The sequence below is a fragment of the Eutrema salsugineum genome, unplaced genomic scaffold (assembly GCF_000478725.1).
Source record: "Eutrema salsugineum unplaced genomic scaffold, Eutsalg1_0 scaffold_3, whole genome shotgun sequence".
Lineage (NCBI taxonomy): Eukaryota > Viridiplantae > Streptophyta > Magnoliopsida > Brassicales > Brassicaceae > Eutrema > Eutrema salsugineum.
The window spans coordinates 2,886,015-2,901,526 of NW_006256756.1; the positions used below are offsets into that span (position 1 = coordinate 2,886,015).

Consider the following 15,512-nt stretch of genomic DNA (forward strand, 5'->3'; position numbering starts at 1 on the left):
CCGAGCTTGTCAAGCAGATTCATGAGAAGGCCAAGCAGAATATTGAAAGAAAGACCGAGCTTTACAAGAAGCACGCTAACAAGGGCTGGCGCCAAAAGATGTTTGAACCAGGCGATCTAGTATGGATCTATTTGAGGAAGGACAGGTTTCCGGAGGAAAGAAAGTCCAAGTTATTGCCTCGTGTGGATGGTCCCTTTACGGTCCTTGAGCGGATCAATGACAATGCCTACAAGATTGACTTACGAGGTAAGTACTTAGTCAGTACCAGCTTCAACATTTCTGACCTCATTCCCTTTGTTGCAGATGGACCAGACTTGAGGACAAGTCCTTTTCAAGAGGGGGAGGATGATACGATCATGGACCCAGAGGACGATTCAAGCAATGGAATCGAGGTTCCGAAAGCACATTTGGCCGTACCGGATGGACCTATGACGCGATCCAGAGCTAAGAAGCTGGCAGGAACGGTTCAGGCTGTACTTAATGGAATTAAGATCGGACCAGGCGACCCAGCATCACCCAAGATCGTGACCGTGCTCATGAACGCCGGCTGTAACTAATCTGGTCTGGGTGATGGCTTAATACTCTTTTTCCTTACACCCGGGTTTGTCCCAATGGGTTTACCAGGTGGGGTTTTAACGAGGTTAAGTCCATCGCCCATCTCTCGACCAAGGTTGGTTTACGGTCTGGTTCATGGGTCGGCAGAGCAAGAGTCATTTTCGGTTTGGCAACTCAAGAGTCAGTCAAAGGCCAGCCGAAGAGTCAGTCCTTAGTTCATTTATTTTGGTCAAGACTTTATTAATTTTTTTGTCATTTTCGAGTTTGTCTCTTGAGCTACTTCGCCTGCTATATAAAGGCTTGTACCCCTTCTCATTTTCGACATTCACTTATCAAATAAAATTGAGATTTCTCCTTTGTTCTTTTAGAACTTTTTTGATTCCTTAGGTGGTTAGCCTCTTGAATCCTTTTCGGTTTATCATGTTCAATCCATAGAACTTGACGCAGCCTTCACCCAGTTGTCTCGTTGGGACGTTCAAGTAGTTAAAGGGGCTTAGGGATTTTCGGGAACTTAGTTCTCACGCCTTAACATCCTTTTTCTGCGGATCCAATCAGCCAGCTTAGTCACCCCCTTGTTTCAAGCCTTTCACCGCGAGTTTGGGCCTAAGGATCTTTGGGTTTCAACCCACCCCTTAGCATCTTCTCCATAAATCCGTTTGGAGTCAAGGATCTATCCATCCGATACCGACCAAGTGTGTGCCGTTCTTTGGGAATTCGTATCAGGGGTAGTGGTAAAGAATACGGTCCACAATACTTGTCGATTTATATCTCATATAACTCAGTTAGTTAAGTCAGCTACTAACGAGTGAATTTTTGTTTGAAAATCTACGATCCGCTAGTTTATCAAATACTAATTGAAAGATAATGAGAGATAGGCTTCAAACACATTTGCCAGCTAAAACAGTAAAAACAGATACAAGGATACACATGGGAATTATTCGCAATGATTCTAGGCATGTGCATCAACTCTAATTTAAGTTTTTGTCTTTTTCCGTGAAGTTTATATATATGGTGATTACTAAAATAATGAATGAACACCCCTTTTTACCCATTTTCATTTGATGAATTTATAAGATGTACGTAATCGTTAAAGGATCTCTAATCCACTCACAATAATATTGTAATTATAATAATTTATCAACTATCGCTAGTTCGATTGGAAAAACACCAATAACAAAACGCAAAGATTTTAAAATACAAAGATTTTTGGAAAAATGGATCATACTACATTCTGGTCCTACTGTCCTAGACATGGGTATGTACGAATTTGGATCCCAAATCTCATAATCATAAATAATACATATAGTGTGAGCATATAATAAATTATTAAGTTTAACAAGATGATAGATTAGTGATTTAACTCTAACTTAGTGTTTTTAAAACTTCATTACATAAAACCTGAGGGTAAAAAAACATGATCATGTTACCATTACATACATGATTTATTATTTGGTTAAGAATAACAAACATCTTTTGTATCCCTTAAAATATCTCCTATAAATGGAATTTTCACTAATCACCCCATTTATCATACATAAACAAAACAGTTCAAATTACAAGTTGTAGTCGGTTTAGACCAACGGTTACTTGTTTTATGCTAAACTCAATTAGAATGAGGCAAGTTAACATCCAAAGATATTGTTTGAGATATTTTCCACGACTTTTATTTCGGTTGGCATATGATATCATTTTTTTAAAAAACGATTTATTCGTATATAACATACAAATACACCGCGCGCAACACATCAGATTCAATTTGCGAAATTACGAAGCAATGGAAATAATGCAGGAATTTAATTTTTCTCTAATTTATACATATAAGGTTTTTTTCTCGGAAAATATATTCACATTCCATGCGATTTTATCTGCCAACCTAAAGTTTTAGAAACTCTGAAATCTGAAGTTAAATGACTACGAGCCAAAGAGAATCTGAATAAATGTGAAATAGGGTCATGAACTCATAAATGTTAAATAGCAACTCCAAAATACAATTTCAGCTTCTAGGGAGTAAATTCCATTCTGCTTCACAAATTTCTGCTTAAACTCGTGTTCTATGTAATATCATGTAAGGTCACCGTATGACACAGGTGCCCTTGTAAACCGATATCCCATTTTGGAGGTATAAAAAAATTAACAGTTGCAAAAAAAAAAAAAACACTTTGACAACAATATATACTATCTAATGTGAATGAAGAAATCACACACTTTCTTTTCATTATATAAAATGTAAAAAATTCAACGTTCCAAATCATTTCGAGGTTCTACGTATCTACAAAAAGGAGAAAAAACGAGCTAGATTTTGTATATGTAGTAGATAAACGCGTATATAAGGTCAGATCTTTTTGTAGAATGACAACTGACAACTATATATATATATATATATATATAATTAAATTATTATATTAAAACAAGTTGGTCCTCTTCAAATCCTTGTAACAAACCCTATAAATAACCACACCTTCCCTTCATTTCCATTCATCTCACTCTCTCAAACACACTCAGTAATCCTTATAGAACTGAATTTATCATTTGAAAAGAGAATGGCTTCAAAGAACTCAGTCTCCCTTGCTCTTTTCTTTGTTCTTAACATCCTCCTTTTCACCTTAACTGCTGCAACTGATTGTGGCTGTAGTCCTAAACCGAAGCTGAAGCCAAGCCCAAGTCCTAAGCCACCCACACATGTCCCAACTCCATCGGTCCCAAGTCCTAATCCTAGGCCGGTCCCACCTCCCAGCACCCCTGGCTCGTCCGGAAACTGCCCTATAGATGTCCTCAAGCTCGGTGTATGTGGAAATGTCCTAAGCGGCCTACTCAACATACAATTGGGTCAGCCATCAGCTCAACGATGCTGCTCGGTTGTCCAAGGTTTGGTTGACCTTGAGGCTGCAGTTTGTCTTTGCACTGCTCTTAGGGCTAACGTTCTCGGAATCAACCTTAACGTTCCTATATCTCTCAGCGTTCTTCTCAACAAGTGTAACAAGAAGGTTCCATCTGGTTTCGAATGCACTTGAATCAGCTATGCCCACGACGCCGCACACAGTTTCCTCTTCAACATATTTACAGTTTGAATAAATGCATGCAAGCTAGAATTTAAATATTGAATCTTGCATTTTGTTGTAAGTGATATAATAAGTGTGAGAGTTTTATTGTTTTTTTTTTTTGTACACGTTTCCCATCTTTAGTGCTTGTATGTTTTTGTAGACTATTTCTATTCAACCCGTTTAATGAAAAGTTTTGGCGACCAACGTACTTCTCATTTTCAAATACTTAGGCATTGGAAATGTTCAGATTGACATAATTCATGTTATAGAGTGTTTATACTATCTGTGGAGTTAATTTCTACTGGAAAACTCTTGATCACTCGTTAATAAAAAAAGATCCTAAAAGGGTAATTATTAATCATCCTAAAATCGTATATAATTAAAATTCAATGATTGGAATGTTCTCCGAAATTGTGGTATAGTAGAACATCATAGTTATGTTATGCTGAGAATGAACAGTTCGGTTATTGATAAATTCGGATCATAAATGCAGTTATTTTTACTAGTGTTTGAAATATGTGTGGTCATGAGTCATGAGGCCTTAACAGAAAGTTTGTACCAAAATCAATTGAGGTTATGGCTGAGAAGCCTTATTTCTTGGCCTAAATATTCGATGCCTTGTATAACACGTATGATTGCATTTTGGAAGAATATGCTTTTTTCTCAAAGAAAAAAATTCAACAACATTCATTACACTGAATCTAAATCTATGTGGTGACACAATGAAGGCGTACAAACACAAATTACTATAGGCTATATGTAATATAGTCAATCTTCTTCTTTTTTTTTTTTTTTGGTCGAAAATGTTAAGAGTCAATCTTCTTCTTGTTTTAATTACTAGGTTTGAACATTCTTACGAACGGTAAGTTCATGTTCGCGGTGTAAAAATGTTCGGGTTGTATGTGAGTTGACGTATGTGGGGACACTGGGGAATTTGGGGCTATTTGCAAATATAGTCGCAAATAATGAGTCAAAGATGGTTAACACTACTATATATATAATCTGTCGGTTTTAATAGTTGAAAATGAAAATCGAATGAAAAAAATTATATATTCAAAATTTTGCTTAATAAAATGTCTGATATTACTTAGGAATAAATTGATTAACATGTCAGAAAATATGACCTAAGAATTTCTTTCTTATCTCATTTTAAAATTTTAATTAATTATGGCATCTATAATATCTAATTTTAAAATACAATTTGCAGAACAACATTTCAGTATATGCAATATTATTCTTAAATTTTGTAATTAATCTATAGTAAGTAAATTTATATTTCTTAGATCTAAACATATTTTAATAAATATGTAAATGTGGATATTATTAGTATATATATATATATATATGAAGCAGACATAACTGAATATGCTGTTTAAAACTATTGTTAACACCTTGGTGGAAAGAACTATTTGAAATATCTAGAATCAAAGTGAAATTGAAGTTTACCCACTCGTTTGAGGTACTAAAAACTAAAAAAAAAGTATTAAATAGCTGCCCAATCAAAATTTCATCCCGTCTTTAATAATTATATTCCGTATATATATATATATATATATATTAATTGTCCACTTCACTTTGTTAAATTTTCTTGCTCTTCGTTTAGTTTGGAGAAGTTCGAAAATAATATTTCTTTAATATCGGTTTTAACTATTTTGTGGTTGTAGCATCGTTTAAAAATCTGATATTTCGTTGAGGACAAATGTTTTTATTGACTTTATGAAAGATTAAACCAGCTTTGTTGAAGAAAGATCAATGATTTGCGTTACCTAGATTGTCTAACAATGAGTACGTTCACATTGCATGATCGTTTTCATGTTTTCATTTTGTCAATATATAATACCGATTCGTTTGTTTGTTATATGCGGAATCATTCTAACTTTATTTACATTTTCTTAGTCAGGATCATGACGACCGTCTCAAACCATTGACAGTTCATATTCAAATTTTTATTAAGAAGATTTGATATGGTAATATAGTTTTTTCTTAAAAAAAATATGAACTCCAATGTATATTAACTATACGAAAAAAAAGAAAAAATGTATTGGAATACTTTAGAACAATATATAGCGCCCCCACCCCCTATTTTGAGAATTATACACACACTATATATATATACATATATATATATATGTGTATTTACGTTGATAAGTAGTAAAATACTATGAATCATATGGATTAAGTTGTGTTATTGCAGTTTTTTTTTTTTTTTGCTAAAGTGTTATTTCAGTGTTAAAGATGTGTTTTGGATATGTTCTGAATTCGAATGAAACTTAAACGAAAAACAAAGGGAAAACTCGAATTGGAAAAAATATTCCTTTTCTATAAATTTTTTAATATTAAGTTAGTGAATTCCAATTCGATAAAATATTCTTTAATATTAATATACATTCATAATGGGTATAAATTTTTAATATTAAATTAGATAAAGCTCTCGGGACGAAATTGGGTATACATTCAAGTTTTTCACATTATCTTAGAACTTGGTTAGTCCTAATCTTATAGCGGCAATGCATGAGTTCGTTTTCTCTGGCGAGTTGCAATTAGTCATGTATATGAGATCCAATTTGTTTTTTTTTTCGGTGAAAAGATCCGATGTAATTATTCGGTATTGGTAATTTAACTAGGGTAGCACCAAGTGCAACATAAGAAGAGTAAAGAATTAAGGAAAGTGGCGATTTTTAGGGCGATTTAGGGTTTGAGTCTTCACTCTCACGTTAGGGTTTCCGGTGGCCGCCGCAGGGGCCATGGCGTCGGAGATGGGGGATTCTGGTAGGGTGCTCGGTGCGGTTGTGATGGATGAGTCAGTGGTTCAGGCTGTGGAAGGTGTGGAAGGAAATTTGCAGGAGTCGGGGGCTCTTGAGAAGGTTGTCGAGAATGATCGTTGTGGGGATTCTCAGGGTTCGCGTGATGAAGCAAATATCGAGGAGGGGGAAATTCTATCCAGTGCAAGCAGATTGGAAGTAGCGAAGGGAAACGATGATCAGCATCAAAAAAGTAATACGATGGAGAAACTGAGCTCCGTGGGGAAATCTGCATCATGGGCATCGGTGGTCCAAAAGGATACAGAGATGATCCACTATGAGCTGAAGGTGGAGGAGATAGATGGGATGCCAACAGCAGTGATCCCGAACAGTGTCTTTAAAGACTCTCCACCTTTGTGGGAGGATTTTGTTATCGGGAAATTCCTTTCGAAGGCGCCATTCGTAGGGAAGATACACGCTCTTGTAAACCGTATTTGGACTTTAGGAGACAAAACTCTTAAAATTGACGTAATTGTGGTTGATGATACCACAATGCGATTTCGTATTAAAGATGCGAATGTAAGAGCAAGAATTCTGAGGAGGGGGATGTGGAATTTGTGTGACGTTCCGATGATAGTCAACAAGTAGAGCCCCATAGCAGAGAAGGAACAAACAGAATTGACTTCGATTCCTTTGTGGGTCATTGTTAAGCATGTACCCCCGCATCTGTACTCCTGGAAGGGGTTAAGTGCTTTAACAAGCCCACTTGGGAAACCAAAGAAGTTGCATCCGGATACAGAGGCTTGTCGTAATCTGGATGAAGCTAAGATTTTTGTAGAGGTGGATTTAACGAAGAAGCTACCAAAGAGATTTTGCTTTAAATCAGACTCGGGACCAGATTCTGAGGTGGAATTCATCTTTCCGTGGCTCCCACCTAGATGTGGAGGATGCTCTAAGTAGGGTCATTTGGAAAAGGATTGCAATCTCAATGTTAAGCTCACCACGGAGGTAAACAGAGAAAAGTCGGATTCACCTGTGGTGGCTCAAAAAAGTGTAGCTCCTTCCAGCCCTGTCTCTACAAATAGGGTAAAGGCGAAGGAAAACGTTGACGAAATCATACAAATGACTCAACAAAAAACCCAACAATCCGATGAGCAAGGTTGGTCCACTCCAATAAAAACCATGAGAAGCCCTGCAAAAACTCCAGAGTTGAAGTTTGGCAAAGTGTCCATTCTTTCCAATTCGAGATTTGCAATTTTAAGTGGACAGATTGATGATGTGGGAGAACTCGATGAACTGACAGGTGATGAGACTAAGGTGGAGGAATCTCTTATTGCGGAACACACAGGGGAAGAGGAAACATGTATGGGAAATGAGGATGCTGTGGTCAGTAAAGCAGAGGTAAAGCAGGGGAACAAGGGTGATTTGAACAAACCTACAGGGAGAGTCTTACGTCCGTCTCTTCCACGCGGATCTAAGAATACCCATAGATTCTTATCCCAATCAACTGGTACGAATACTAAGGAGTCAAATCCTGGTACTCGTGATACACATAACTCTTCCAAACACCATTAATGTCGGGGTTCTTCTGGAACATTCGTGGTCTGAATAAAAAAAGTAAACATAGGGTGGTTCGTGAGTGGGTGCAGAGAGGTGACTTTGACTTTGGATGCCTGATAGAAACAAAAATCAAAGAAGGAAGGGCAGAAAGAATTTTTGAAAAAATGTTTCAGGGGTGGTCTTTTATGTCAAACTATGAAGAGCACAGATTAGGGAGACTTTGGATTATGTGGAGACGGAACGTGAGAATTACACCGTGGTTCAAATCAGCTCAGCTGATAACAGTCTCGATTCTGCTGGAAGGTAGATCCGAGGAGTTCTTTGTATCTTTCGTATATGCGTCTAACTTTGCGGCTGATCGAAGAAAGCTTTGGGAAGACATTAGACATCATTGTGACACACCTCTATTCCGAGGGAAAACCTGGCTTCTGTGTGGTGATTTCAATGAAATTCTGGAGGGATCGGAGCATTCGCTGTATTCTCTCTCACCTGTTATTCCCCCTGGAATGAGAGACTTTCAAGAACTCGTTACACATTGTGAATTTACTGATCTGACTTACCAAGGACAGAAATTCACATGGTGCAACAAGAGGAAATATGGGGTGATTTGCAAGAAATTAGATCGTGTATTGGTAAATAAAGAGTGGATGAACACCTATGATAGATCCTACAGTGTCTTTGAGCCAGGGGGGTGCTCAGATCACCTGCGCTGTAGATTCTACATTAAGGAAAAGGAGGGAAAGCCACGAAAACCATTCAAATTCGTCGCTGCAACTACTCTGCACCCCGAGTTTCTTGAAAGAGATTGAAGAGGGATGGAAGGTGGCTCCACCATTATTTGTCTCCACTTCTGCGATGTTCAGACTTACTAAGAAACTCAAACAGATGAAACCTCGGCTGCGTCGAATGGGGAAAAACCTCGTATCCGATATCACAAAAAGAACTAAAGATGCTTTTGCTCGGCTTTGCGAATTACAGGGCATCACAATGCTTCATCCGTCTGCTGGAGCTGTGGAGGACGAAGCAAATGCCTTTGCACACTGGATGAAACTAGCGGATATTGAGGAGCGTTTCTTGAGTCAGAGGGCCAAGCTTCACTGGCTTAAAGTAGGAGATAAAAACAATAAAACCTTCCACAACGCCGCAAAGATCAGGGAAATGAAAAATAGCATCAGGGAGATCAAATGTGGAGATGGTATGATTGCTTCTACGCAGGAATCTATCAAAGCAGAAGCGGTCAGGCATTTCAGTGAATTTTTGGCTGCCAAACCGGTGGATTTTGAGCCTTGGTCGATTGAGGAATTGCAGAGTTTTCTCGATTTCAGGTGTGATGAGGAAACCAAGAAGGTTCTGACAAAGGAGGTGACAAGGGAGGAGATTCAAAAGGTCGTCCTATCAATGCCGGCAAATAAATCTCCGGGGCCGGATGGATTTACGAGTGAGTTTTTCAGGGAAACTTGGCCAATTATTGGTGATGATGTGATTGCAGCGATTCAGTCCTTCTTTCAACTTGGGTTCTTGCCAAAGGGTGTCAACTCAACCATCTTGGCTCTTATTCCAAAAAAGAAGGATGCGGCAGAGATGAAGGACTACAGGCCCATTGCTTGTTGCAATGTGCTCTATAAAGCAATCTCCAAGATTTTGGCGAATAGACTCAAAGAGATCCTCCCAAAATTTATTCAGCCAAACCAATCAGCATTTGTTCGGAATCGATTGTTAATGGAGAATGTGTTACTTGCAACGGAAGTAGTGAAAGATTACCATAAACCCTCTGTTTCTCCAAGATGTGCGATGAAGATCGATATCTCAAAGGCGTTTGACTCGGTTCAGTGGTCTTTCTTGCTAAATACGTTAAAGGCACTGGATATCCCTGCTGAATTCATTCATTGGATTCAATTATGCATCACCACAGCCTCATTTTTGGTTCAAGTAAATGGGGAACTAGCTGGCTATTTTGGAAGTGAAAGAGGTTTGAGGCAAGGGTGCTCACTCTCCCCTTATCTCTTTGTTATCTGCATGGATGTGCTTTCTAGAAGAATAGATAAGGCTGCAGAGGATCGGTTTATTGGATACCATCCGAACTGTAGGGAGCTGGGTCTTTCACACCTGTACTTTGCGGATGATCTTCTAGTGTTTGTTGACGGAAAGAAGAGCTCGATAGAAAACATCCTTCAAGTTTTTGATGAGTTTGCTTGGCGTTCAGGTCTCAAAATTAGCCTTGAGAAGTCCACTCTGTACACGGCTGGTATACCAGAAGATGAGTTGATTGCTATTCTTAACCAGTTCTCTTTCGCCCATGGAGAGCTCCCAGTAAGATATCTGGGATTGCCTCTTCTGACAAGAAGGATGAGCTCTTCCGACTATCTCCCACTAGTCGAAAATATTCGTAACAGAATTAATTCTTGGACCGCCAAAGCATTGTCCTTTGCAGGCAGACTACAGCTACTCAAATCAGTGATCTTCAGCATTACTAATTTTTGGATTTCTGCATTTAGACTCCCCAAAGCGTGTGTGAATGAAATCGACAAACTCTGTTCCGCTTTCTTGTGGTCTGGCCCATCTCTGAACACAAGGAAAGCAAAGGTGGCTTGGAGGGACATTTGTGTTCCAGTTGAAGAAGGAGGGTTGGGAATTAAATCCCTTGAGGAAGCCAATAAAGTCAGTGTTCTCAAGCTCATATGGAGGATTTTGTCAGCAAAAAACTCATTATGGGTGAACTGGGTTAAGCAGTATATTGTTCGGCGTGGGTCTTTTTGGTCAGTTAAGAGCACATCTACTCTAGGATCTTGGATGTGGAAGAAGATCCTAAAGTATAGAGCTCTAGCAAAACAGCTCTATGAGGTCGAAGTGAGAAGTGGTAAAACAACTTCATTCTGGTATGATCCGTGGTGTGGTCTAGGGCGTCTTATTGACAAAGCTGGCGAAAGAGGTTTTATTGACATGGGTATCTCCCAACAGGCTATGGTGGAAAATGTTCTCTACGTAGAAGACGACATCGGCGTGTATTATATGCTGACATCGAAAAGGAATTGCAGCACATCAATAGCACTCGCGAACTGAATGCAGAGGATATTGTCCGATGGCGTACACGCACTGGAAAATTCAAAGCAAACTTTAACTCAAAAGATACATGGCACCAGATCAGAGTCCCAAAGCAGAAGGTAAACTGGTACAAGGGGGTCTGGTTTTCTCAAGCAACTCCTAAGTACTCGTTTTTGACATGGTTGGCATTTCGAAATCGATTAGCAACGGGGGATAGAATGAGGAGCTGGAATGTGAATGTGAACTCGGCATGTGTGTTCTGCAAAGACCCACTGGAGACTAGGGACCATCTATTTTTTGCATGCGTGTATACGAAGAAAATCTGGGAAGTGCTGGCGAAGGGCTTCTCAAAGACAGGTTTGCTGCAGAGTGGACAGCAATTGCTGAGCTGCTTATACAGAGGACGCAACACAAGACAACCACCTTTCTGTTTCGATATGTTTTTCAAGCTTGTATCCATACGATTTGGCGGGAGCGAAACAATCGAAGGCATGGCGAATCACCTACGGATGAGATGCGACTAGTGAAGAGGATCGACAACTGTGTAAGAAACCAACTCAATTCGATTCGGCGAAATGGAGATCTGAGATAAGAGGACGGTCTCCGCGAGTGGTTTTCCACACGATGAGAGTCATAGGAAATTAGAGTAACTAGTTTCAATGGTTCTTATTAGCTAAAGAAACAGTTCAAGCAAAAGTCTTTGTAAAAACGTTATTTTTTTTTTGGGTATAATTTAACATTTTCAAAAAAAAAAAATTGGGGTAGCACCTGGTCACCCTAAAAAAAGGTGGGAAAATCTCAAGTTTAAATATCGAAGACAGATTATTTTTACACATACATATGTCTATTACGTTACAAATAGTTGCTTTGATGAATGAAAAATATTTTCTAAGATTTTTTTTTCTTTTTCATATATTTTAGATCTTTAATTTCCCTTTTCCATTTTGCTAGTTAGCCAATTCACCCTAAATTCAACAGATACAACAACATACTATTACTAACTATCCTAAGGATGCAAGTAAAAGAGCTTTTACGCTAACTTCACCTGATAGATTCGGGGATCAAGCCGAAAAACTTTTCTCAATAAGCTAAATAAGAACTCCTATGCAAGACTGAAACAGTAACAATTTGAATTGATTCAAATCTAAGTACGTTGCTGTTACATTTCTCTTAAATGATCCTTTTGGAGTTGATACTAGTACAATATTTTAGTTATGTATGTTTTTTTGCAGGGCCGGAAACTAAACTTAATTCTTTGACTGCATTTTAGTTATATATATATATATATATATATATTTAGAAAGAGTATACATTTTTGTTCATAATTTTTAGATTATTTATTGTTTGTTTCACTTTTTGTATTTATTTATGTTTTCGTACATGCAGTCCTAAACTGTTCAGGACCAAACTCAAGCCTATATCTTTCTTTTTTTGTTTTTGTTTTTTTTGTAACAAGCTCAAGCCTATATCTTAGACTAAACCTGGATCATATAAGCTTTGCAGCCTTTGCTTAGTTGACATCCATACCTAGTTTAATTTTCTTCTCATCAGGAGTTAGTTTTATTTAGAACCACAGAAAAAAACGATAAATAATATTTTTCTTACTTTGAGAATCTATCCAAAACTTTCGAAGTTTGAATAAATGTGCAATAAGGCCATAATCACTGTTTTCGAATATGAATGCAAACATAAATCATTTTCTTTTCGTTATACTCTATTCAAACGACGTCCCATATAATTTCGAAATACTTATTTCTTCGACCCAAAAAAGTCGTACACTGTAATCGGATTTTGTATAGGTAGTTTTTAACTTATTATATAAGATTGACTAACGCATATAAAATATATGATTCTATTACTAAGCATATACAATTAATTTGACTAGAACAATTGTGGCGCTCTCTCAAGTCCCTCTAAACCCTATAAATACAAACACCCTGTCCTCATTTATCTTCACCTCTCTCCCTCAAAAGCCCTTTAATAACCCTTAAGACACCGATCTTAGCCTTCGAAAGACAATGTTTTCACAGAATACAGCCTCTCTTGCCCTCTTCTTTGCCCTCAACATCCTCTTTTTCACCTTAACCGGTGCAACTGATTGTGGCTGCAGCCCAAGTCCTAAGCCCAGGCCGGTCCCAAGTCATTCGGTCCCAAGTCCTAACCCTAGGCCAGTCCCAAGTCCTTCGGTCCCAACTCCAAGCACACCTGGCTCATCTGGAAACTGTCCTATAGATGCCCTCAGGCTCGGTGTATGTACGAATGTCTTAAGCCGTTCACTCAACGTTCAATTGGGTCAACCGTCGCCTCAACCATGCTGCTCGGTCATACAAGGTTTGGTTGATCTTGAGGCTGCGGTTTGTCTGTGCACTGCTCTTAGGGCTAACGTTCTCGGCATCAACCTTAATGTTCCTATATCTCTCAGTGTTCTTCTCAACGTTTGTGACAAGAACCTTCCATCTGGTTTCGAGTGCGCTTGAACGATATCTGCTATGTATAAAATGCGCACGCAAAATTTCCTTTCCAAAATCTTATACTTTGAATAAATGCATGTATGCATGCAACGTTAAATGGTTGTTGTTTAAATTTATTGTTTAAGTAAGAGTTATTTACACTTCTTCGTAAACGCTTTTCCAAGCATGTATGTTTTTGTTGTAACGTTTGCTTGTAGAAAGTTGGGTGAAAGAATTTCCAGTCATTTCAAAGAGTATTCATTTCTATTAGTGGATTGGAATATTTCAGGTGCTTTTAGGCCAAGTTCTCGGCATCAACCTTAACGTTCCTATATTGTGTTGTTTCATGGGATTGTGCTCTGACCACTGCGTTTTTTCGAGCGTCCTCTTGGCAGATGCAGTTTTTCATATATATTCAAACTATTTCAATAATTCAAATCCATAACCTCGTTATTAGTATTTCCTACTTCTCAATCGATTTAGCCAAACTCAAAGAGTCAGTATAGATTTAAACTTTCCGAAACATACCAAGGTTTTGATCATCAGAATTAAAACTTGATGGGAAATATTTTTTTTTGAATAACTAAGAGATTTTGGGTCTAGGCCCATGCATCTCCTCACACCCGATACCAAATCATATATGGTTCCATCCCAAAAGCCATTTGAATTAGGATCTCTAAGTTTTGCCTGAAATTTTTATAGGAAATATTAACAGAGTTTGGAGAAGTTACTTTCATAAACCTGGTTACCAACAAGAGAACAATATTTCAATTTCAAGAAGTTTATATTTAGATATTCAAATTGTTGGATTTCAAATAATTTGATTTCAATATTTTAGTTAATGGTTTAAAATTGAATAAAAAATTATATATGTTGTATTTCCATAATTACGTATTATTTGAGGTTAAATTTAGAAATTATTTATATAACAAATTTACAAATTGTATTGTTAATACAAAAAAATATGGAAGATAAAAAAATATTTTTTATTAATTACAAAAAAATATCCACATAAAATTTTAAACACCAATTTTACTGGTCCATATTAGCGTTTAAATTAAGAAATTTTACAAATTTATAACTTGTATTGTTAAAAGTGTAAAATAACTGCTTAGCATTAGTAGATTTTTTTTTTTTTTTGGGTATGAAAGCTTTAAACTTTAGTAGATTTACAAGCGTATTGGGAAATGATTCATACGGGATGTACTCCTAGTTTCTACTGCAATAGAACAGTGATATAGTTGTAATATAAAGGATTCGGAATCCAGAGGACCAGTGTTACTCTATGACTTTGCGAGGATTGAATTAAAGCTAAGACGAATGATGGTTTGTTGCGAAAACTAAAAAGTAAACAGAATGGCAAGCAACGATTTAAATTCAAATTAAAAGAAGCACTAGACCAAAGCAATTCGCAGGAACTTCAGAGATAAGAACCAGATGACTATTCAGGGCACAAGTGTAACGCAAGTCTCGAACTCAAACAGAGAAGCTTATCGATCCACTGTCGTGATCTCGATAACTTTGTCTAACAACCTAAATCCTAAACTGTCGTTTGAACCTAGAAAATTGCAGACAAGCATTAGCTAGCAGGTTTGATCTGTTCACGATTTGCCTTAACTTCAACTGTCGTTGGCTAAGGACAAATCGCTCACCAATGTTTATTCTAGCAACCTATTACACTTTTGATGAATATATTAACCTAAAATCGTAGATTGAGTGATCAGTTCAACCTAAGCATTAAGTCTAACAATGGTGAAGACAATAGATATCAAGCCCTATTTGCATCTAATTTTTTAACTCATGAAATCTTTTGAACGCTTTAATCTAGCTAAGAGATCTACTCAGACATGGAGAAAAGAAACACAGAAACAGATGGAAAGGAATTCATGAATTAAAATCGCAGAAGAGATAATAGGGTTCAGAATTCTTCTCAAAGTGTAGCAGATTTCTTCTCCCAAAAGCTTACAAGTAAAAAAACTCTATGGTTCAGGAAATTGTAAAAAGAAAGCATAGAAAGTCTGTAGAAAAACGTCCTAATAAAACACAGACGGCTGTGGACTTTTTATTCTCTTTCTCCTCCTAAAATTAGGTAAAAGTCGATTCCTTATTTTTCTCCCATCTGG

At 37.4% G+C, this 15,512-nt stretch overlaps 2 protein-coding genes and 1 pseudogene across 2 annotated transcripts; all 3 read left to right on the forward strand.

Moving 5' to 3' along the window:
- The first annotated feature begins 3,038 nt into the window (after window positions 1-3,038).
- LOC18014618 (lipid transfer protein EARLI 1) lies at window positions 3,039-3,760 on the forward strand. Its single transcript, XM_006396688.2, has one exon. It carries the CDS (start codon window positions 3,096-3,098, stop codon window positions 3,564-3,566), a length of 471 nt encoding a protein of 156 aa, XP_006396751.1. The 5' UTR covers window positions 3,039-3,095; the 3' UTR covers window positions 3,567-3,760.
- A 2,580-nt stretch (window positions 3,761-6,340) lies between these two features.
- LOC112085162 lies at window positions 6,341-11,531 on the forward strand (annotated as a pseudogene).
- Window positions 11,532-12,900: 1,369 nt separating this feature from the next.
- Window positions 12,901-13,659, forward strand: LOC18014619 (lipid transfer protein EARLI 1). Its single transcript, XM_006396689.2, has one exon. The coding sequence runs from the start codon at window positions 12,958-12,960 to the stop codon at window positions 13,414-13,416; it is 459 nt and encodes a 152-aa protein (XP_006396752.1). The 5' UTR covers window positions 12,901-12,957; the 3' UTR covers window positions 13,417-13,659.
- The last annotated feature ends 1,853 nt before the right edge of the window (window positions 13,660-15,512 follow it).

Excerpts from the sequence above, each read along its gene's own strand:
- LOC18014618 (XM_006396688.2), top strand. The coding sequence starts at position 3,096 with ATGGCTTCAAAGAACTCAGTCTCCCTTGCTCTTTTCTTTGTTCTTAAC.
- LOC18014619 (XM_006396689.2), top strand. The coding sequence starts at position 12,958 with ATGTTTTCACAGAATACAGCCTCTCTTGCCCTCTTCTTTGCCCTCAAC.